The sequence below is a fragment of the Oncorhynchus mykiss genome, chromosome 13 (genome assembly GCF_013265735.2).
Source record: "Oncorhynchus mykiss isolate Arlee chromosome 13, USDA_OmykA_1.1, whole genome shotgun sequence".
In the NCBI taxonomy this organism is placed as follows: domain Eukaryota; kingdom Metazoa; phylum Chordata; class Actinopteri; order Salmoniformes; family Salmonidae; genus Oncorhynchus; species Oncorhynchus mykiss.
The window spans coordinates 72,021,247-72,043,746 of record NC_048577.1 but is presented as its reverse complement, the minus strand read 5'-3'; the positions used below and the strand labels follow the sequence as shown (position 1 = coordinate 72,043,746).

The window sequence follows — 22,500 nt, the reverse complement described above, 5'->3', positions numbered from 1 at the left end:
ACAGAGAGAGAGAGAGAAACAGAGAGAGAGAAACAGAGAGAGAGAAACAGAGAGAGAGAAACAGAGAGAGAGAGAGAAACAGAGAGAGAGAAACAGAGAGAGAGAAACAGAGAGAGAGAAACAGAGAGAGAGAGAGAAACAGAGAGAGAGAAACAGAGAGAGAGAGAGAAACAGAGAGAGAGAAACAGAGAGAGAGAAACAGAGAGAGAGATAAACAGAGAGAGAGAGAGAGAGAAACAGAGAGAGAGAAACAGACAGAGAGAAACAGACAGAGAGAAACTTGCTTGACTGAATTTTCTGGAGTTGTAATTATTTGTTCCTGATGTTCTTAATAACTGTAAGGTGTAAACAGCATCTCGTTCCTGGAGGCTGTTGCCGTAGTGATTACTAAAATATACTGTCCCGGTATGTGTGGAGAAATAAAACAGTTGATTTGATCACAGAGTGGTAGTCACAGACGAGAAAGAGAGAGAGATGAGAGACAGAAGGGGGGTGGTGTTGTATGGGTCCACACCAGCTACTTTCTTCAGAGAACGGCTGTGTTTTCGACTCATTGATTTTTACAGGTCAATTACTTCTAGGCTTGAATCTGCAGTCAGCAGGGAGCTCTCATTCTCTCTCTCGGTAGACACACACACACACACACACAAACACAAACACATTTAAATACACAGACATTCACACCAATTCACACTTGTCTGACGACCCAGCTACTGGTGTGTAAATGAGTCTTAGAAAGGAGAGCGGGATGGGGGAGGGAGGGATGGGGGAGGGAGGGCTAGGCAGCAGAGAGGTGAAGTCCTCTGTTGGATTAGTGGAAGCTCCTTGAGCCAATCTGCATGTGAATGGCTGTGAACTGCTTTAGCCATCACGCCCGCCCTCACACTCACACAGAGAGAGAGAGAGACAGACAGACAGCGAGGTAGTGCAAGAGAGAGGGAGAAAGCCAGACAGAGAGACAGAGAGAGGTAGAGGTATTAGAGGCATCAGCTCAAATCCTCCCCATCGCCTCTCCAGCTCAGGAAAGCGAGTGAGTGTATAAACTGGGCAAAGAAAGAGAAGCAAAATAAGGACTTTCTTCTTCTCTGCCTGGTGGGCAGGCAGCTGTATGGTTGGGGACTGGGGCCGTGGAGAGAGAGAACAGGAATCGGACTGGCTTTTGTGAATGAGAGAAGGTAGGAATCTTTTATATCCCCCCCCCCCCCCCCGCGGCCTCTATGGGCCGATCTCAATGCCTCTTCAAACCATGAGACCTGACTGGATCGGTCCACTTTGGGAAAAGGGGTTGGGGGGGGGTCTGGACCTGGCTGTTTTACAATGCATGTTTTTTTCTGAATAATGGGATTTTCTTCAAAAGTGAATATGAAAAGAATGTATTGGTTTAATTTGAACAGCTGTATGTTTTGGTCTTGAGTATTGATGCTGATAAATATTTAGTAGGAAGGTTTCTGTTGTTAGTTGTTGACTAGTGACTGTTTTGGCGGTTGTGGCCATGTGATACGGCACATGTTGCTGAATCTCACTACTCTTTCATATGTAAAGTGTGGCACCATTTTACCAGAGCTGCGTCTCTACCCCCTCTGTCACTGTGGAGATAACTGTTGCTCAACACTCTGTTGTGTGTGTGTGTGTTGTGTGTGTGTGTGTGTGTGTGTGTGTGTGTGTGTGTTGTGTTGTGTGTTGTGTGTGTGTGTGTTGTGTGTGTGTGTGTTGTGTGTGTGTGTGTTGTGTGTGTGTGTGTGTGTGTGTGTGTGTGTGTGTGTGTGTGTGTGTGTGTGTGTGTGTGTGTGTGTGTGTGTGTGTGTGTGTGTGTGTGTGTGTGTGTGTGTTCTTATGATGAAAGACATGTGTTATCACATCATTTATGGTAATCTTTGGTTCTACTCTGAGGAACATGCGGACTACAGAGATGTGCTGATACAGTGTTGATCCACTAACCATGTAGAGCTGCGTTCAACATCTAACGAGTTCACTGTTCAGTCAGATGATGATTCCCCTGATTCATCAGTATGTATTCATAGGGGACAGAGGAAGCCCTGGTTAAACTGATTCATCAGTATTTATTCATAGGGGACAGAGGAAGCCCTGGTTAAACTGATTCATCAGTATTTATTCATAGGGGACAGAGGAAGCCCTGGTTAAACTGATTCATCAGTATTTATTCATAGGGGACAGAGGAAGCCCTGGTTAAACTGATTCATCAGTATTTATTCATAGGGGACAGAGGAAGCCCTGGTTAAACTGATCCATCAGTATTTATTCATAGGGGATAGAGGAAGCCCTGGTTAAACTGATTCATCAGTATTTATTCATAGAGGACAGAGGAAGCCCTGGTTAAACTGATTCATCAGTATGTATTCATAGGGGACAGAGGAAGCCCTGGTTAAACTGATTCATCAGTATTTATTCATAGGGGACAGAGGAAGCCCTGGTTAAACTGATTCATCAGTATTTATTCATAGAGGACAGAGGAAGCCCTGGTTAAACTGATTCATCAGTATGTATTCATAGGGGACAGAGGAAGCCCTGGTTAAACTGATTCATCAGTATTTATTCATAGGGGACAGAGGAAGCCCTGGTTAAACTGATTCATCCATATTTATTCATAGGGGACAGAGGAAGCCCTGGTTAAACTGATTCATCAGTATTTATTCATAGGGGACAGAGGAAGCCCTGGTTAAACTGATTCATCAGTATTTATTCATAGGGGACAGAGGAAGCCCTGGTTAAACTGATTCATCAGTATGTATTCATAGGGGACAGAGGAAGCCCTGGTTAAACTGATTCATCAGTATTTATTCATAGGGGACAGAGGAAGCCCTGGTTAAACTGATTCATCAGTATTTATTCATAGGGGATAGAGGAAGCCCTGGTTAAACTGATTCATCAGTATTTATTCATAGGGGACAGAGGAAGCCCTGGTTAAACTGATTCATCAGTATTTATTCATAGGGGACAGAGGAAGCCCTGGTTAAACTGATTCATCAGTATTTATTCATAGGGGACAGAGGAAGCCCTGGTTAAACTGATTCATCAGTATTTATTCATAGGGGACAGAGGAAGCCCTGGTTAAACTGATTCATCAGTATTTATTCATAGTGGACAGAGGAAGCCCTGGTTAAACTGATTCATCAGTATGTATTCATAGGGGACAGAGGAAGCCCTGGTTAAACTGATTCATCAGTATTTATTCATAGGGGACAGAGGAAGCCCTGGTTAAACTGATTCATCCATATTTATTCATAGGGGACAGAGGAAGCCCTGGTTAAACTGATTCATCAGTATTTATTCATAGGGGACACAGGAAGCCCTGGTTAAACTGATTCATCAGTATTTATTCATAGGGGACAGAGGAAGCCCTGGTTAAACTGATTCATCAGTATGTATTCATAGGGGACAGAGGAAGCCCTGGTTAAACTGATTCATCAGTATTTATTCATAGGGGACAGAGGAAGCCCTGGTTAAACTGATTCATCAGTATTTATTCATAGGGGATAGAGGAAGCCCTGGTTAAACTGATTCATCAGTATTTATTCATAGGGGACAGAGGAAGCCCTGGTTAAACTGATTCATCAGTATTTATTCATAGGGGACAGAGGAAGCCCTGGTTAAACTGATTCATCAGTATGTATTCATAGGGGACAGAGGAAGCCCTGGTTAAACTGATTCATCAGTATTTATTCATAGGGGACAGAGGAAGCCCTGGTTAAACTGATTCATCAGTATTTATTCATAGGGGACAGAGGAAGCCCTGGTTAAACTGATTCATCAGTATTTATTCATAGGGGACAGAGGAAGCCCTGGTTAAACTGATTCATCAGTATTTATTCATAGGGGACAGAGGAAGCCCTGGTTAAACTGATTCATCAGTATTTATTCATAGGGGACAGAGGAAGCCCTGGTTAAACTGATTCATCAGTATTTATTCATAGGGGACAGAGGAAGCCCTGGTTAAACTGATTCATCAGTATTTATTCATAGGGGACAGAGGAAGCCCTGGTTAAACTGATTCATCAGTATTTATTCATAGGGGATAGAGGAAGCCCTGGTTAAACTGATTCATCAGTATTTATTCATAGGGGACAGAGGAAGCCCTGGTTAAACTGATTCATCAGTATTTATTCATAGGGGACGGAGGAAGCCCTGGTTAAACTGATTCATCAGTATTTATTCATAGGGGATAGAGGAAGCCCTGGTTAAACTGATTCATCAGTATTTATTCATAGGGGACAGAGGAAGCCCTGGTTAAACTGATTCATCAGTATTTATTCATAGGGGACAGAGGAAGCCCTGGTTAAACTGATTCATCAGTATTTATTCATAGGGGACAGAGGAAGCCCTGGTTAAACTGATTCATCAGTATTTATTCATAGGGGACAGAGGAAGCCCCGGTTAAACTGATTCATCAGTATTTATTCATAGGGGACAGAGGAAGCCCTGGTTAAACTGATTCATCAGTATTTATTCAAATGGGACAGAGGAAGCCCTGGTTAAACTGAGTCATCAGTATTTATTCATAGGGGACAGAGGAAGCCCTGGTTAAACTGATTCATCAGTATGTATTCATAGGGGACAGAGGAAGCCCTGGTTAAACTGATTCATCAGTATTTATTCATAGGGGACAGAGGAAGCCCTGGTTAAACTGGGCAAGCGACCATCTTGTGCCAACAGTAAACACACCCTGGTTAAACTGGGCAAGCGGCCATCTTGTGCCAACAGTAAACACACCCTGGTTAAACTGGACAAGCGGCCATCTTGTGCCAACAGTTAACACACCCTGGTTAAACTGGGCAAGCGGCCATCTTGTGCCAACAGTAAACACACCCTGGTTAAACTGGACAAGCGGCCATCTTGTGCCAACAGTTAACACACCCTGGTTAAACTGGGCAAGCGGCCATCTTGTGCCAACAGTAAACACACCCTGGTTAAGCTGGGCAAGCGGCCATCTTGTGCCAACAGTAAACACACCCTGGTTAAACTGGGCAAGCGGCCATCTTGTGCCAACAGTAAACACCTACGTCTCACTACAACAGTAAACACACCTACGTCTCACTACAACAGTAAACACCTACGTCTCACTACGACTCACTACAACAGTAAACACACCTACATCTCACTACAACAGTAAACACCTACGTCTCACTATGTCTCACTACGTATCACTACAACAGTAAACACACCTACGTCTCACTACAACAGTAAACACCTACGTCTCACTACGTCTCACTACAACAGTAAACACACCTACGTCTCACTACAACAGTAAACACACCTACGTCTCACTACAACAGTAAACACACCTACGTCTCACTACAACAGTAAACACACCTACGTCTCACTACAACAGTAAACACCTACGTCTCACTACGTCTCACTACAACAGTAAACACACCTACGTCTCACTACAACAGTAAACACACCTACGTCTCACTACAACAGTAAACACACCTACGTCTCACTACAACAGTAAACACACCTACGTCTCACTACAACAGTAAACACACCTACGTCTCACTACAACAGTAAACACACCTACGTCTCACTACAACAGTAAACACACCTACGTCTCACTACAACACTAAACACACCTACGTCTCACTACAACAGTAAACACCTACGTCTCACTACGTCTCACTACAACAGTAAACACACCTACGTCTCACTACAACAGTAAACACACCTACGTCTCACTACAACAGTAAACACACCTACGTCTCACTACAACAGTAAACACACCTACGTCTCACTACAACAGTAAACACACCTACGTCTCACTACAACAGTAAACACACCTACGTCTCACTACAACAGTAAACACCTACGTCTCACTACGTCTCACTACAACAGTAAACACACCTACGTCTCACTACAACAGTAAACACACCTACGTCTCACTACAACAGTAAACAAACCTACGTCTCACTACAACAGTAAACACACCTACGTCTCACTACAACAGTAAACACACCTACGTCTCACTACAACAGTAAACACACCTACGTCTCACTACAACAGTAAACACACCTACGTCTCACTACAACAGTAAACACACCTACGTCTCACTACAACAGTAAACACCTACGTCTCACTACAACAGTAAACACACCTACGTCTCACTACAACAGTAAACACCTACGTCTCACTATGTCTCACTACGTCTCACTACAACAGTAAACACACCTACGTCTCACTACAACAGTAAACACCTACGTCTCACTACGTCTCACTACAACAGTAAACACACCTACGTCTCACTACAACAGTAAACACACCTACGTCTCACTACAACAGTAAACACACCTACGTCTCACTACAACAGTAAACACCTACGTCTCACTACGTCTCACTACAACAGTAAACACACCTACGTCTCACTACAACAGTAAACACACCTACGTCTCACTACAACAGTAAACACACCTACGTCTCACTACAACAGTAAACACACCTACGTCTCACTACAACAGTAAACACACCTACGTCTCACTACAACAGTAAACACACCTACGTCTCACTACAACAGTAAACACCTACGTCTCACTACGTCTCACTACAACAGTAAACACACCTACGTCTCACTACAACAGTAAACACACCTACGTCTCACTACAACAGTAAACACACCTACGTCTCACTACAACAGTAAACACACCTACGTCTCACTACAACAGTAAACACACCTACGTCTCACTACAACAGTAAACACACCTACGTCTTGACACATGTTTTACGGTGTCGTTATGGGGTATTGTGTGTAGATGGGTGAGCATTTATTTATTTTCCATCTATTTGGATTTCAGGGTGGAACACATGAACGTGTAGTGTAAGTCAAGGGGTATGAATACTGTCTGAAGGCCCTCTGTTCATCATCTCTCCTCTGTTCATCATCTCTCCTCTGTTCATCATCTCTCCTCTGTTCATCATCTCTCCTCTCCTCTGTTCATCATCTCTCCTCTGTTCATCATCTCTCCTCTGTTCATCATCTCTCCTCTGTTCATCATCTCTCCTCTGTTCATCATCTCTCCTCTCCTCTGTTCATCATCTCTCCTCTGTTCATCATCTCTTCTCTGTTCATCATCTCTCCTCTGTTCATCATCTCTCCTCTGTTCATCATCTCTCCTCTCCTCTGTTCATCATCTCTCCTCTGTTCATCATCTCTCCTCTGTTCATCATCTCTCCTCTGTTCATCATCTCTCCTCTGTTCATCATCTCTCCTCTCCTCTGTTCATCATCTCTCCTCTGTTCATCATCTCTCCTCTGTTCATCATCTCTCCTCTGTTCATCATCTCTCCTCTCCTCTGTTCATCATCTCTTCTCTGTTCATCATCTCTCCTCTCCTCTGTTCATCATCTCTCCTCTGTTCATCATCTCTTCTCTGTTCATCATCTCTCCTCTGTTCATCATCTCTCCTCTGTTCATCATCTCTCCTCTCCTCTGTTCATCATCTCTCCTCTGTTCATCATCTCTCCTCTGTTCATCATCTCTCCTCTGTTCATCATCTCTCCTCTCCTCTGTTCATCATCTCTCCTCTGTTCATCATCTCTCCTCTGTTCATCATCTCTCCTCTGTTCATCATCTCTCCTCTCCTCTGTTCATCATCTCTTCTCTGTTCATCATCTCTCCTCTCCTCTGTTCATCATCTCTCCTCTGTTCATCATCTCTTCTCTGTTCATCATCTCTCCTCTGTTCATCATCTCTCCTCTCCTCTGTTCATCATCTCTTCTCTGTTCATCATCTCTCCTCTGTTCATCATCTCTCCTCTCCTCTGTTCATCATCTCTACACTGTTCATCATCTCTCCTCTGTTCATCATCTCTTCTGTGTTCATCATCTCTCCTCTCCTCTGTTCATCATCTCTCCTCTGTTCATCATCTCTCCTCCTCTGTTCATCATCTCTCCTCTGTTCATCATCTCTTCTCTGTTCATCATCTCTCCTCTGTTCATCATCTCTCCTCTCCTCTGTTCATCATCTCTACACTGTTCATCATCTCTCCTCTGTTCATCATCTCTCCTCTGTTCATCATCTCTTCTCTGTTCATCATCTCTCCTCTCCTCTGTTCATCATCTCTCCTCTGTTCATCATCTCTCCTCCTCTGTTCATCATCTCTCCTCTGTTCATCATCTCTTCTCTGTTCATCATCTCTCCTCTCCTCTGTTCATCATCTCTCCTCTGTTCATCATCTCTCCTCTATTCATCATCTCTCCTCTGTTCATCATCTCTCCTCTGTTCATCATCTCTCCTCTCCTCTGTTCATCATCTCTCCTCTTCTCTGTTCATCATCTCCCCTCCTCTCTGTTCATCATCTCTCCTCTCCTCTGTTCATCATCTCTCCTCTTCTCTGTTCATCATCTCTCCTCTCCTCTGTTCATCATCTCTCCTCTTCTCTGTTCATCATCTCTCCTCTGTTCATCATCTCTCCTCTCCTCTGTTCATCATCTCTCCTCTCCTCTGTTCATCATCTCTCCTCTGTTCATCATCTCTCCTCCTCTGTTCATCATCTCTCCTCTGTTCATCATCTCTCCTCTGTTCATCATCTCTCCTCTCCTCTGTTCATCATCTCTCCTCTGTTCATCATCTCTCCTCTGTTCATCATCTCTCCTCCTCTCTGTTCATCATCTCTCCTCCTCTCTGTTCATCATCTCTCCTCCTCTCTGTTCATCATCTCTCCTCTGTTCATCATCTCTCCTCCTCTCTGTTCATCATCTCTCCTCTGTTCATCATCTCTCCTCCTCTCTGTTCATCATCTCTCCTCTGTTCATCATGTCTCCTCCTCTCTGTTCATCATCTCTCCTCTGTTCATCATCTCTCCTCCTCTGTTCATCATCTCTCCTCTGTTCATCATCTCTCCTCTGTTCATCATCTCTCCTCTCCTCTGTTCATCATCTCTCCTCTGTTCATCATCTCTCCTCTGTTCATCATCTCTCCTCCTCTCTGTTCATCATCTCTCCTCCTCTCTGTTCATCATCTCTCCTCCTCTCTGTTCATCATCTCTCCTCTGTTCATCATCTCTCCTCCTCTCTGTTCATCATCTCTCCTCTGTTCATCATCTCTCCTCCTCTCTGTTCATCATCTCTCCTCTGTTCATCATGTCTCCTCCTCTCTGTTCATCATGTCTCCTCTCCTCTGTTCATCATCTCTCCTCTGTTCATCATCTCTCCTCCTCTCTGTTCATCATCTCTCCTCCTCTCTGTTCATCATATCTCCTCTCCTCTGTTCATCATCTCTCCTCTGTTCATCATCTCTCCTCTCCTCTGTTCATCATCTCTCCTCTTCTCTGTTCATCATCTCTCCTCTGTTCATCATCTCTCCTCCTCTCTGTTCATCATCTCTCCTCTGTTCATCATCTCTCCTCCTCTCTGTTCATCATCTCTCCTCTTCTCTGTTCATCATCTCTCCTCTGTTCATCATCTCTCCTCTGTTCATCATCTCTCCTCCTCTCTGTTCATCATCTCTCTTCTGTTCATCATCTCTCCTCTGTTCATCATCTCTCCTCTCCTCTGTTCATCATCTCTCCTCTGTTCATCATCTCTCCTCTGTTCATCATCTCTCCTCTGTTCATCATCTCTCCTCTGTTCATCATATCTCCTCTCCTCTGTTCATCATCTCTCCTCTGTTCATCATCTCTCCTCTCCTCTGTTCATCATCTCTCCTCTCCTCTGTTCATCATCTCTCCTCTGTTCATCATCTCTCCTCTCCTCTGTTCATCATCTCTCCTCTGTTCATCATCTCTTCTCTGTTCATCATCTCTCCTCTGTTCATCATCTCTCCTCTTCTCTGTTCATCATCTCTCCTCTCCTCTGTTCATCATCTCTCCTCTCCTCTGTTCATCATCTCTCCTCTGTTCATCATCTCTCCTCTGTTCATCATCTCTCCTCTGTTCATCATCTCTCCTCTGTTCATCATCTCTCCTCTCCTCTGTTCATCATCTCTCCTCTTCTCTGTTCATCATCTCTCCTCTTCTCTGTTCATTATCTCTCCTCTCCTCTGTTCATCATCTCTCCTCTCCTCTGTTCATCATCTCTCCTCTCCTCTGTTCATCATCTCTCCTCTGTTCATCATCTCTCCTCTGTTCATCATCTCTCCTCCTCTCTGTTCATCATCTCTCCTCCTCTCTGTTCATCATCTCTCCTCTCCTCTGTTCATCATCTCTCCTCTGTTCATCATCTCTCCTCTGTTCATCATCTCTCCTCTCCTCTGTTCATCATCTCTCCTCTGTTCATCATCTCTCCTCTCCTCTGTTCATCATCTCTCCTCTCCTCTCCTCTGTTCATCATCTCTCCTCTACTCTCCTCTGTTCATCATCTCTCCTCTCCTCTGTTCATCATCTCTCCTCTTCTCTGTTCATTATCTGTTCTGTTTCTCCTCTCTAAGGCCCCTTTGTGTGACCTGTTGTCTCTCCTCCAAATTGCCTGGACAAACGTTTTGTCACTCCTTCTCTCCGTCTCCTTCTCTCCCTGTCCGGCACTCTCATCACTTCTGCTGTTCTGTTTGCTTTTCTCATGCATCTCAGAGATGTGTGTGTCTACTCTCTGTTTGTCTTGGACCCCATAGTTTGTCCCTGTCTCTCTAGCTGTACAGGGTTGTACTAGGTCCATGTCTGTATCTCTCTAGCTTTACAGGGCTGTACTAGGTCCATGTCTGTATCTCTCTAACTGTACAGGGTTTTACTAGGTCCATGTCTGTATCTCTCTAACTGTACAGGGCTGTACAGGGCTTTACTAGGTTCATGTCTGTATCTCTCTAGCTGTACAGGGCTTTACTAGGTTCATGTCTGTATCTCTCTAGCTGTACAGGGCTGTACAGGGCTTTACTAGGTTCATGTCTGTATCTCTCTAGCTGTACAGGGCTTTACTAGGTCCATGTCTGTATCTCTCTAGCTGTACAGGGCTGTACAGGGCTTTACTAGGTCCATGTCTGTCTCTGTAGGGAGAGATAGAGAAAGAGAGACACAGAGAGAGAGAGAGAGAGAGAGAGAGAGAGAGAGAGAGAGAGACACAGAGAGAGACAGAGAGAGAGAGAGAGACAGAGAGAGAGAGAGAGAGACACAGAGAGAGAGAGAGAGAGAGACACAGAGAGAGACAGAGAGAGAGATAGAGAGGTCTGGTACAACACTGCAGTGAACTGACTGAGTAGACAACTGTAAAAGACAGACAAGCACACAAAGCTGTTTGTCAAACTAAAATCTCTTCTAATGTAACAGGAGTTCATCACACTTCAGTATTTACAGATACAATAGTTAACTAGTGTCTGGAACCCCTCCATTTCTCCCTCTCTTTCTCCCCCCGCTCTCTCCCTCTCTTTCTTCCCCCCCTCTTTTTCTCCACCCTCTCTCTCTCCCCTCTTTCTCCCCCCTCTCTCTCCCCTCTTTCTCCCCCATCTCTCTATTTATCTCTCTCTCTCCCTCTTCCCCCCCTCTCTTTCTCCCCCTCTCTCTCTCTCCCCTCTTTCTCCCCCCTCTCTCTCCCCTCTTTCTCCCCCCTCTCTCTATTTATCGCTCTCCCTCTCTTTCTTCCCCCCCTCTCTTTCTCTCCCCTCTTTCTCCCCCCTCTCTTTCTCTCCCCTCTTTCTCCCCCCTCTCTCTCTATTTATCTCTCTCTCTCCCTCTCTCTCCCCCCCTCATTCTCCCCCCCTTTGTCTCTATTTCTGTTGCGCCCCCCTCTCTCTCTATTTATCTCTCTCAATTCAATTTCAATACAGTTTAAGGGGCTTTATTGGTATGGGAAACATTGCCAAAGCAAGTGAAGTAGATAATAAAAAATTAACAGTACAGATTACACTCACAATAGTTTAAAAAAGAATAAAGACATTACAAATGTCATATTATGTGGAAATAATTAAAGTACAAAAGGGAAAATAAATCAACATAAATATAGGTTGTATTTACAATGGTGTTTGTTCTTCACTGGTTTGTTCTTTTCTTGTGGCAACAGGTCACAAATCTTGCTGCTGTGATGTCACACTGTGGTATTTCACCCAGTAGAATCTCTCTCTCTCTGTCTGTCCTGAGTGAACTGATAGCTGTGTGGATTAGTTCCATTCTGGTGGGTTCTGGGGTCAGATATTTATAGCTGATTAAATCAGGAAGACTGACCATCACCAACGGCCACTGCTCTCTCTTTCTATCTGTCTGTCTGTCTGTCTGTCTGTCTGTCTGTCTGTCTGTCTGTCTGTCTGTCTGTCTGTCTGTCTGTCTGTATGTCTGTGTGTGTGTGTGTGTGTGTGTGTGTGTGTGTGTGTGTGTGTGCGGGTGCGTGTGTGTGTGTGTGCCTGCATGTGTGCGCGTGTGTGCGTGCGTGCATGTGTGTGTGTGTGCGTGCGTTCATGTGTGTGTGTGTGCGCGTGTGTGCATGTGTGTGTGTGTGTGTGTGGAGACGCACAATAGCCAAAAACCACTGCCGTAAGCTGCTGTAAACTGTTCTAAACTGCTGTAAACTGTTCTAAACTGCTGTAAACTTTTCTAAACTGCTGTAAACTGTTCTAAACTGCTGTAAACTGTTCTAAACTGCTGTAAACTGTTGTAAACTGGAGAATAGATGTGTTAATGAAGGTTAACCTTTAACAGGTTGTCTGAGGTCCTACGTTCCCTTCAGTCCAGTTGACTAATAACACACACACACACACACACACACACACACACACACACACACACACACACACACACACACACACACACACACACACACACACACACACACACACACACACACACACACACACACACACACGTTGTGGCCTGCTAGTCTCTGAGTAGTTGTGGTTTGACAGGCTGGGTTAGCTGACACATGCTCTGTGGCTCAGACTCCCGGTAAACACACAGGATCGCACACAGTCAGGCCAGAGAGTTTCTAAACCCAGAGACGCTACATCTCGAGACTTCCGGGAACGCTTGTGAAACAGACCGTACAGACCAGGCCGGGGGGGAGGCGGGGGGGGGGGGGGGGGGGGGGGGGGGGGGGGGTGTTGACAAGTCAATGAGAGAAGTGAAACATTCTTCTTTATATCGTATATCTGAGTTTGAGCCTCCAGAGTGGCACAGCGGTCTATGGCACTGCATCTCAGTGCAAGAGGAGTCACTGCAGTACCTGGTTTGGATCTGTGTGTGTGTGTTCTTCCACCACAATGACTTTGGGCTTTAACATCAAAGGATCTTCAAAAAGGTTTAGAAGGTTGATTCTCTTTCTTCTGCACCACACACACACACACACACACACACACGCACGCACGCACACACACTCACGCATGCACGCACGCACACGCACGCTCGCACACACACACACACACACGCACGCACGCACACACACACACACACGAACACACACTCTAAAGACTGACTGATATCAAAGAATGCTGTGATCAAATGATGTTGTGTGTCCACACATGTCTTTGGGTGTGTGTCTCCTCCCTCTGTTATTCTGTCGTTCATCCAGTCACTAACCATTCCCTCTCTCTCTCTCTCTCTCTTTCTCTCTCACTCTCTCTATATATCTCTCTCTCTCTCTCCCCACCTCTCTCTCCCCCCCCCCCCCTCTCTCTCCCCCCCCCTCTCTCTCCCCCCCCCTCTCTCTCTCTCTCTCTCTCTCTCTCTCTCTCCCTCTCTCTTTCTCTCTCTCGCTCTCTCTCTCTCTTTCAGACACAACTAAGGTGCTGGAGCAGGAGATACCCGCCTCGATGGAGGAGAGAGGGATGGAGGAAGTGAAACCGTTAGCAGTAGAAGACAAAGCAGCAGCAGAGGAAGCTGTGGAGGAGAGAGTAGCTCAGGAGAAGACAGAGGATAGCACAGCGCAGAATAAAGAGACGGAGGAGAGAGAAGTAGACGTAGAGAGAGAGATGGAGGGAGAGGTAGAGGTCGTGACCCCTTGCCCTACAGAGAGCCATGGTCTCCAGGGAACCATTAAAGGTCATGACCTCTTCGGCTATGTGGGCATCGAGGCTGTTCTGGACCAGATGAGACGCAAGACCATGAAGGCTGGCTTCGAGTTCAACATCATGGTCGTGGGTGAGTCGACACACACACACACACACACACACACACACACACACACACACACACACACACACACACACACACACACACACACACACACACACTGCCAATTGATATCCTCGTACAGTTCAGTCCAGTCAGCTAGCTGTGCAACCTGATCTCAAAGTTTCACTTTCGAAATTCAACATAAAATGGATGAACGTCTTTAATTTCATTCCACGTAGTTACAGGGTTCATTCCACGTAGTTGCAGGGTTCATTCCACGTAGTTACAGGGTTCATTCCACGTAGTTACAGGGTTCATTCCACGTAGTTACAGGGTTCATTCCACGTAGTTACAGGGTTCATTCCACGTAGTTACAGGGTTCATTCCACGTAGTTACAGGGTTCATTCCACGTAGTTACAGGGTTCATTATACATAGTTACAGGGTTCATTCCACATAGTTACAGGGTTCATTCCACGTAGTTACAGGGTTCATTCCACGTAGTTACAAGGTTCATTCCACGTAGTTACAGGGTTCATTCCACGTAGTTACAGGGTTCATTCCACGTAGTTACAGGGTTCATTCCACGTAGTTACAGGGTTCATTCCACATAGTTACAGGGTTCATTCCACGTAGTTATAGGGTTTATTCCACATAGTTACAGGGTTCATTCCACGTAGTTACAGGGTTCATTCCACATAGTTACAGGGTTCATTCCACATAGTTACAGGGTTCATTCCACATAGTTACAGGGTTCATTCCACGTAGTTACAGGGTTCATTCCACGTAGTTACAGGGTTCATTCCACGTAGTTACAGGGTTCATTCCACATAGTTACAAGGTTCATTCCACGTAGTTACAGGGTTCATTCCACGTAGTTACAGGGATCATTCCACGTAGTTACAGGGTTCATTCCATGCGGTTACAGGGATCATTCCACGTAGTTACAGGGTTCATTCCACAAAGTTACAGGGTTCATTCCACGTAGTTACAGGGATCATTCCACGTAGTTACAAGGTTCATTCCACGTGGTTACAGAGTTAATTCCACGTAGTTACAGGGTTCATTCCACGTAGTTACAGGGTTCATTCCACGTAGTTACAGGGTTCATTCCACGTAGTTACAGGGATCATTCCATGTAGTTACAGGGTTCATTCCACGTAGTTACAGGGATCATTCCATGTAGTTACAGGGTTCATTCCACATAGTTACAGGGTTCATTCCACGTAGTTACAGGGTTCATTCCATGTAGTTACAGGGATCATTCCATGTAGTTACAGGGTTCATTCCACATAGTTACAGGGTTCATTCCACGTAGTTACAGGGTTTATTCCACGTAGATACAGAGTTCATTCCACATAGTTACAGGGTTCATTCCACGTAGTTACAGGGTTCATTCCACGTAGTTACAGGGTTCATTCCACATAGTTACAGGGTTCATTCCACATAGTTACAGGGTTCATTCCACGTAGTTACAGGGTTAAATCCATGTGGTTACAGGGTTCATTCCACGTAGTTACAGGGTTCATTCCACATAGTTACAGGGTTCATTCCACATAGTTACAGGTTAAAACAGAAACAACTCAAAGGGTTTAGTTTAGGTATTCATTCCTAGTGGTGTAGTTTAGGTATTCATTCCTAGTGGTGTAGTTTAGGTATTCATCCCTAGTGGTGTAGTTTAGGTATTCATTCCTAGTGGTGTAGTTTAGGTATTCATCCCTAGTGGTGTAGTTTAGGTATTCATTCCTAGTGGTGTAGTTTAGGTATTCATTCCTAGTGGTGTAGTTTAGGTATTCATTCCTAGTGGTGTAGTTTAGGTATTCATTCCTAGTGGTGTAGTTTAGGTATTCATTCCTAGTGGTGTAGTTTAGGTATTCATTCCTAGTGGTGTAGTTTAGGTATTCATTCCTAGTGGTGTAGTTTAGGTATTCATTCCTAGTAGTTTATTTTAGGTATTCATTCCTAGTGGTGTAGTTCAGGTATTCATTCCTATTGGTGTAGTTTAGGTATTCATTCCTAGTGGTGTAGTTTAGGTATTCATTCCTAGTGGTGTAGTTTAGGTTTTCATTCCTAGTGGTGTAGTTTAGGTATTCATTCCTAGTGGTGTAGTTTAGGTATTCATTCCTAGTGGTGTAGTTTAGATATTCATTCCTAGTGGTGTAGTTTAGGTATTAATTCCTAGTTTTGTAGTTTAGGTATTCATTCCTAGTGGTGTAGTTTAGGTATTCATTCCTAGTGGTGTAGTTTAGGTATTCATTCCTAGTGGTGTAGTTTAGGTATTCATCCCTAGTGGTGTAGTTTAGGTATTCATTCCTAGTGGTGTAGTTTAGGTATTCATTCCTAGTGGTGTAGTTTAGGTATTCATCCCTAGTGGTGTAGTTTAGGTATTCATTCCTAGTGGTGTAGTTATGTATTCATTCCTAGTGGTGTAGTTTAGGTATTCATTCCTAGTGGTGTAGTTAGGTATTCATTCCTAGTGGTGTAGTTTAGGTATTCATTCCTAATGGTGTAGTTTAGGTATTCATTCCTAGTTTTGTAGTTTAGGTATTCATTCCTAGTGGTGTAGTTTAGGTATTCATTCCTAGTGGTGTAGTTTAGGTATTCATTCCTAGTGGTGTAGTTTAGGTATTCATCCCTAGTGGTGTAGTTTAGGTATTCATTCCTAGTGGTGTAGTTTAGGTATTCATTCCTAGTGGTGTAGTTTAGGTATTCATTCCTAGTGGTGTAGTTTAGGTATTCATTCCTAGTGGTGTAGTTTAGGTATTCATTCCTAGTGGTTTATTTTAGGTATTCATTCCTAGTGGTGTAGTTTAGGTATTCACTCCTAGTGGTGTAGTTTAGGTATTAATTCCTAGTGGTTTAGTTTAGGTATTCATTCCTAGTGGTGTAGTTTAGGTATTCATTCCTAGTGGTTCAGTTTAGGTATTCATTCCTAGTGGTTCAGTTTAGGTATTCATTCCTAGTGGTTTAGTTTAGGTATTCATTCCTAGTGGTTCAGTTTAGGTATTCATTCAGAGTGGTTTAGTTTAGGTATTCATTCCTAGTGATTAAGGTTAGGGTGATGGTTTGGGGAAGGCTTAAAATAAAATAATGAAAAACAATGCATTGTTTTTATGAAGTATCTTCCAGTACTCTCCATGGCTTGCTAGAGTATCGTGAACTACCGTGGCACAGTGGTCTGAGTACCTGGTCTGTGTGGTCTGAGGATGCTTCATCTCCGAGCATCATGAGTTCACGCCCAGTGAACGGTGAGGAAGACATGTGTCGACGTCCTCAGGACCTTTACAACCATCCCAAATCAAATGGTAGTTCTAGTGACCAGGCTGATATGTGAACAGAATATTGTATTTGTAAACACTAGCTGTTAGAGGAATTGGTGTTTAGTGCCAGATTAAAGCTACAATCAGCAGTAGAAACAACACCAACTGGTGTTTAGTGCCAGATTAAAGCTACAATCAGCAGTAGAAACAACACCAACTGGTGTTTAGTGCCAGATTAAAGCTACAATCAGCAGTAGAAACAACACCAACTGGTGTTTAGTGTCAGATTAAAGCTACAGTCAGCAGTAGAAACAACACCAACTGGTGTTTAGTGTCAGATTAAAGCTACAATCAGCAGTAGAAACAACACCAACTGGTGTTTAGTGCCAGATTAAAGCTACAATCAGCAGTAGAAACAACTCCAACTGGTGTTTAGTGCCAGATTAAAGCTACACTCAGCAGTAGAAACAACACCAACTGGTGTTTAGTGTCAGATTAAAGCTACAATCAGCAGTAGAAACAACACCAACTGGTGTTTAGTGCCAGATTAAAGCTACACTCAGCAGTAGAAACAACACCAACTGGTGTTTAGTGCCAGATTAAAGCTACAATCAGCAGTAGAAACACCACCAACTGGTGTTTAGTGGCAGATTAAAGCTACAATCAGCAGTAGAAACAAGATCAACTGGTGTTTAGTGCCAGATTAAAGCTACAATCAGCAGTAGAAACAACACCAACTGGTGTTTAGTGCCAGATTAAAGATACAATCAGCAGTAGAAACAAGATCAACTGGTGTTTAGTGCCAGATTAAAGCTACAATCAGCAGTAGAAACAAGATCAACTGGTGTTTAGTGCCAGATTAAAGCTACAATCAGCAGTAGAAACAACACCAACTGGTGTTTAGTGCCAGATTAAAGATACAATCAGCAGTATAAACAACACCAACTGGTGTTTAGTGCCAGATTAAAGCTACAATCAGCAGTAGAAACAACACCAACTGGTGTTTAGTGCCAGATTAAAGCTACACTCAGCAGTAGAAACAAGATCAACTGGTGTTTGGTGCCAGATTAAAGCTACAATCAGCAGTATAAACAACACCAACTGGTGTTTAGTGCCAGATTAAAGCTACAATCAGCAGTAGAAACAACATCAACTGGTGTTTAGTGCCAGATTAAAGCTACAATCAGCAGTAGAAACAACACCAACTGGTGTTTAGTGCCAGATTAAAGCTACAATCAGCAGTAGAAACAACATCAACTGGTGTTTAGTGCCAGATTAAAGCTACAATCAGCAGTAGAAACAAGATCAACTGGTGTTTAGTGCCAGATTAAAGCTACAATCAGCAGTAGAAACAAGATCAACTGGTGTTTAGTGCCAGATTAAAGCTACAATCAGCAGTAGAAACAACATCAACTGGTGTTTAGTGCCAGATTAAAGCTACAATCAGCAGTAGAAACAACATCAACTGGTGTTTAGTGCCAGATTAAAGCTACAATCAGCAGTAGAAACAAGTTTCAGTAAAAATCTGAGGGATGGGGCTGGAGAAATGCAACCACTCAAATTCATAGACAGAGCAATGGATGCAAGGACTGACCATCCGTGATATCAAAATTATAGTTAAAACATTGTTTTTAGGCTAATGTCTACATTTTTTTTATATACAAACATTGGAGTAAAACAAGCTTATATTTTGGGTTCTGATAGGGTGAGCCATTCATAAGTTATTTTATTCAATGGGTATATATCAGAAATGTTTGCTTCGGTTCAGCTAGCCGTCTGTATGCTTCGGTTCAGCTAGCCGTCTGTATGCTTCGGTTCAGATAGCCGTCTGTATGCTTCGGTTCAGCTAGCCGTCTGTATGCTTCGGTTCAGCTAGCCGTCAGTATGCTTCGGTTCAGCTAGCCGTCTGTATGCTTCGGTTCAGCTAGCCGTCTGCATGCTTCGGTCCAGCTAGCCGTCTGCATGCTTCGGTTCAGCTAGCCGTCTGCATGCTTCGGTTCAGCTAGCCGTCTGCATGCTTCGGTTCAGCTAGCCATCTGTATGCTTCGGTTCAGCTAGCCGTCTGCATGCTTCGGTTCAGCTAGCCGTCTGTATGCTTCGGTTCAGCTAGCCGTCTGCATGCTTCGGTTCAGCTAGCCGTCTGCATGCTTCGGTTCAGCTAGCCGTCTGTATGCTTCGGTTCAGCTAGCCGTCTGTATGCTTCGGTTCAGCTAGCCGTCTGTATGCTTCGGTCCAGCTAGCCGTCTGTATGCTTCGGTTCAGCTAGCCGTCTGCATGCTTCGGTCCAGCTAGCCGTCTGCATGCTTCGGTCCAGCTAGCCGTCTGCATGCTTCGGTCCAGCTAGCCGTCTGCATGCTTCGGTCCAGCTAGCCGTCTGCATGCTTCGGTCCAGCTAGCCGTCTGCATGCTTCGGTCCAGCTAGCCGTCTGCATGCTTCGGTCCAGCTAGCCGTCTGCATGCTTCGGTCCAGCTAGCCGTCTGCATGCTTCGGTCCAGCTAGCCGTCTGCATGCTTCAGTCCAGCCAGCCGTCTGCATGCTTCGGTTCAGCTAGCCGTCTGCATGCTTCGGTCCAGCTAGTCTTTTAAGCCAGGTGAGGTGCAGTCTTAAGGATGCCTCCTAGACAGAACAGTTGGGAGGAGTTGGTTCATATATTATGATTACATTTTATTGACGTTGTTGTTTGTTTTAGATTTCGGGTAAGGTTTTTTTTTCGAGGCCACCCCGAAATTCGGGAGCCGAAGTCTACGCCCCTTCGTCAACTGTATGGATTCTTCAATGCTTCAGTTCAGCTAGCTGTCAGGATGAGGATGCTTCAGTTCGGCTAGCTGTCAGTATGCTTTGGTTCAGCTAGCCGTCAGCATGTTTCGGTTCGGCTAGCTGTCAGCATGCTTCGGTTCAGCTAGCTGTTAGGATGAGGATGCTTCGGTTCGGCTAGCTGTCAGTATGCTTTGGTTCGGTTAGCTGTCAGCATGTTTCGGTTCGGCTAGCTGTCAGGATGCTTCAGTTCAGCTAGCTGTCAGGATGAGGATGCTTCAGTTCGGCTAGCTGTCAGTATGCTTTGGTTCAGCTAGCCGTCAGCATGTTTCGGTTCGGCTAGCTGTCAGTATGCTTTGGTTCAGCTAGCCGTCAGCATGTTTCGGTTCAGCTAGCTGTCAGGATGAGGATGCTTCGGTTCGGCTAGCTGTCAGGATGAGGATGCTTCAGTTCGGCTAGCTGTCAGTATGCTTCAGTTCAGCTAGCCGTCAGCATGTTTCGGTTCAGCTAGCTGTCAGGATGAGGATGCTTCGGTTCGGCTAGCTGTCAGCATGTTTCGGTTCGGCTAGCTGTCAGGATGCTTCGGTTCGGCTAGCTGTGAGGATGCTTCGGTTCGGCTAGCTGGCAGGATGCTTCGGTTCGGCTAGCTGTGAGGATGCTTCGGTTCGGCTAGCTGTGAGGATGCTTCGGTTCGGCTAGCTGTCAGGATGCTTCGGTTCGGCTAGCTGTCAGGATGCTTCGGTTCGGCTAGCTGTCAGGATGCTTCGGTTCGGCTAGCTGTCAGGATGCTTCGGTTCGGCTAGCTGTCAGGATGCTTCGGTTCGGCTAGCTGTCAGGATGCTTCGGTTCGGCTAGCTGTCAGGATGCTTCGGTTCGGCTAGCTGTCAGGATGCTTCGGTTCGGCTAGCTGTCAGGATGCTTCGGTTCGGCTAGCTGTGAGGATGCTTCAGTTGTGCTTGCATACTCCCTTAAAAGACCAGAACAGTCAGAATTAATCTAAAATAACTCAAGGAATCTGTCATTAATTTGATGTTTATGCCGAGGGGTTTGGTGCAGTATTTCCCAATGAAGAAATGTGCAAGAAAACGAGTTGTCTCTCGTTGAATGACAACAAAGACTTTATTGAAGAATCCATACAGTTGACGAAGGGGCGTAGACTTCGGCTCCCGAATTTCGGGGTGGCCTCGAAAAAAAAACCTTACCCGAAATCTAAAACAAACAACAACGTCAATAAAATGTAATCATAATATATGAACCAACTCCTCCCAACTGTTCTGTCTAGGAGGCATCCTTAAGACTGCACCTCACCTGGCTTAAAAGACTCACACACACACACACACACACACACACACACACACACACACACACACACACACACACACACACACACACACACACACACACACACACACACACACACACACACACACACACACATAACACACATGCATGGCAGGAGGCACAGGGTTTACCCACAGGAAGTCATAACAGGTGAACAGGAAAGAACTTGGTAGTTTGTGTGTGTGTGTGTGTGTGTGTGTGTGTGTGTGTGTGTGTGTGTGTGTGTGTGTGTGTGTGTGTGTGTGTGTGTGTGTGTGTGTGTGTGTGTGTGTTGTGCGCCCATGTGTGTCAAAGGACAGAGATGTTTTTAGCTGATGCTGATGAAAAGCTCAGAAATAAAATACTTCGGCTGCAGTCTAACATGTGGGATGTCATCTATCTCTGTCTTAACGTGGGGGGTGTCATACTGCCTCTAGCCACACACACACGCACACGCACACACACACGCACACGCACACACACAAAGTGAGATGTAGTAAACAGCTGTGTGTATATAACTGCCATAGTTGTTGGTAATTAGTTGTTGAGTCAGGAAACTATGAGCGTTATGAAGCACCTGTTTCCAAACCACAATAGTGATGTTTGTAGTGATGTCAGTAGAACATTGACTGTCCTGTAGTGATGTCAGTAGAACATTGACTGTCCTGTAGGGATGTCAGGAGAACATTGACTGTCCTGTAGTGATGTCAGTAGAACATTGACTGTCCTGTAGGGATGTCAGGGGAACATTGCCTGTCCTGTAGTGATGTCAGGAGAACATTGACTGTCCTGTAGGGATGTCAGTAGAACATTGACTGTCCTGTAGTGATGTCAGTAGAACATTGACTGTCCTGTAGGGATGTCAGTAGAACATTGACCCCCCTGTAGTGATGTCAGGAGAATATTGCCTGTCCTGTAGTGATGTCAGGAGAACATTGACTGTCCTGTAGGGATGTCAGGAGAACATTGACTGTCCTGTAGTGATGTCAGTAGAACATTGACTGTCCTGTAGGGATGTCAGGAGAACATTGACTGTCCTGTAGTGATGTCAGTAGAACATTGACTGTCCTGTAGGGATGTCAGGAGAACATTGCCTGTCCTGTAGTGATGTCAGTAGAACATTGCCTGTCCTGTAGTGATGTCAGGAGAACATTGATTGTCCTGTAGTGATGTCAGTAGAACATTGACTGTCCTGTA

General features: G+C 44.8%; 1 protein-coding gene across 5 annotated transcripts in view; it reads left to right on the top strand.

Annotated features, from left to right (window-relative positions):
* Positions 1-22,500, top strand: part of LOC118938378 (neuronal-specific septin-3-like) — a 182,279-nt gene that overhangs the window by 119,681 nt on the left and 40,098 nt on the right. For 3 of the 5 annotated variants that reach the window (XM_036942107.1, XM_036942108.1, XM_036942111.1), the window contains one exon: positions 13,631-13,996. In XM_036942107.1, coding sequence (XP_036798002.1) covers positions 13,631-13,996 — 366 coding nt within the window. Of the gene's footprint in view, positions 1-842; positions 1,176-13,630; positions 13,997-22,500 lie in introns of those variants that run through there. The other 2 variants (XM_036942110.1, XM_036942109.1) reach the window with 2 other exon arrangements.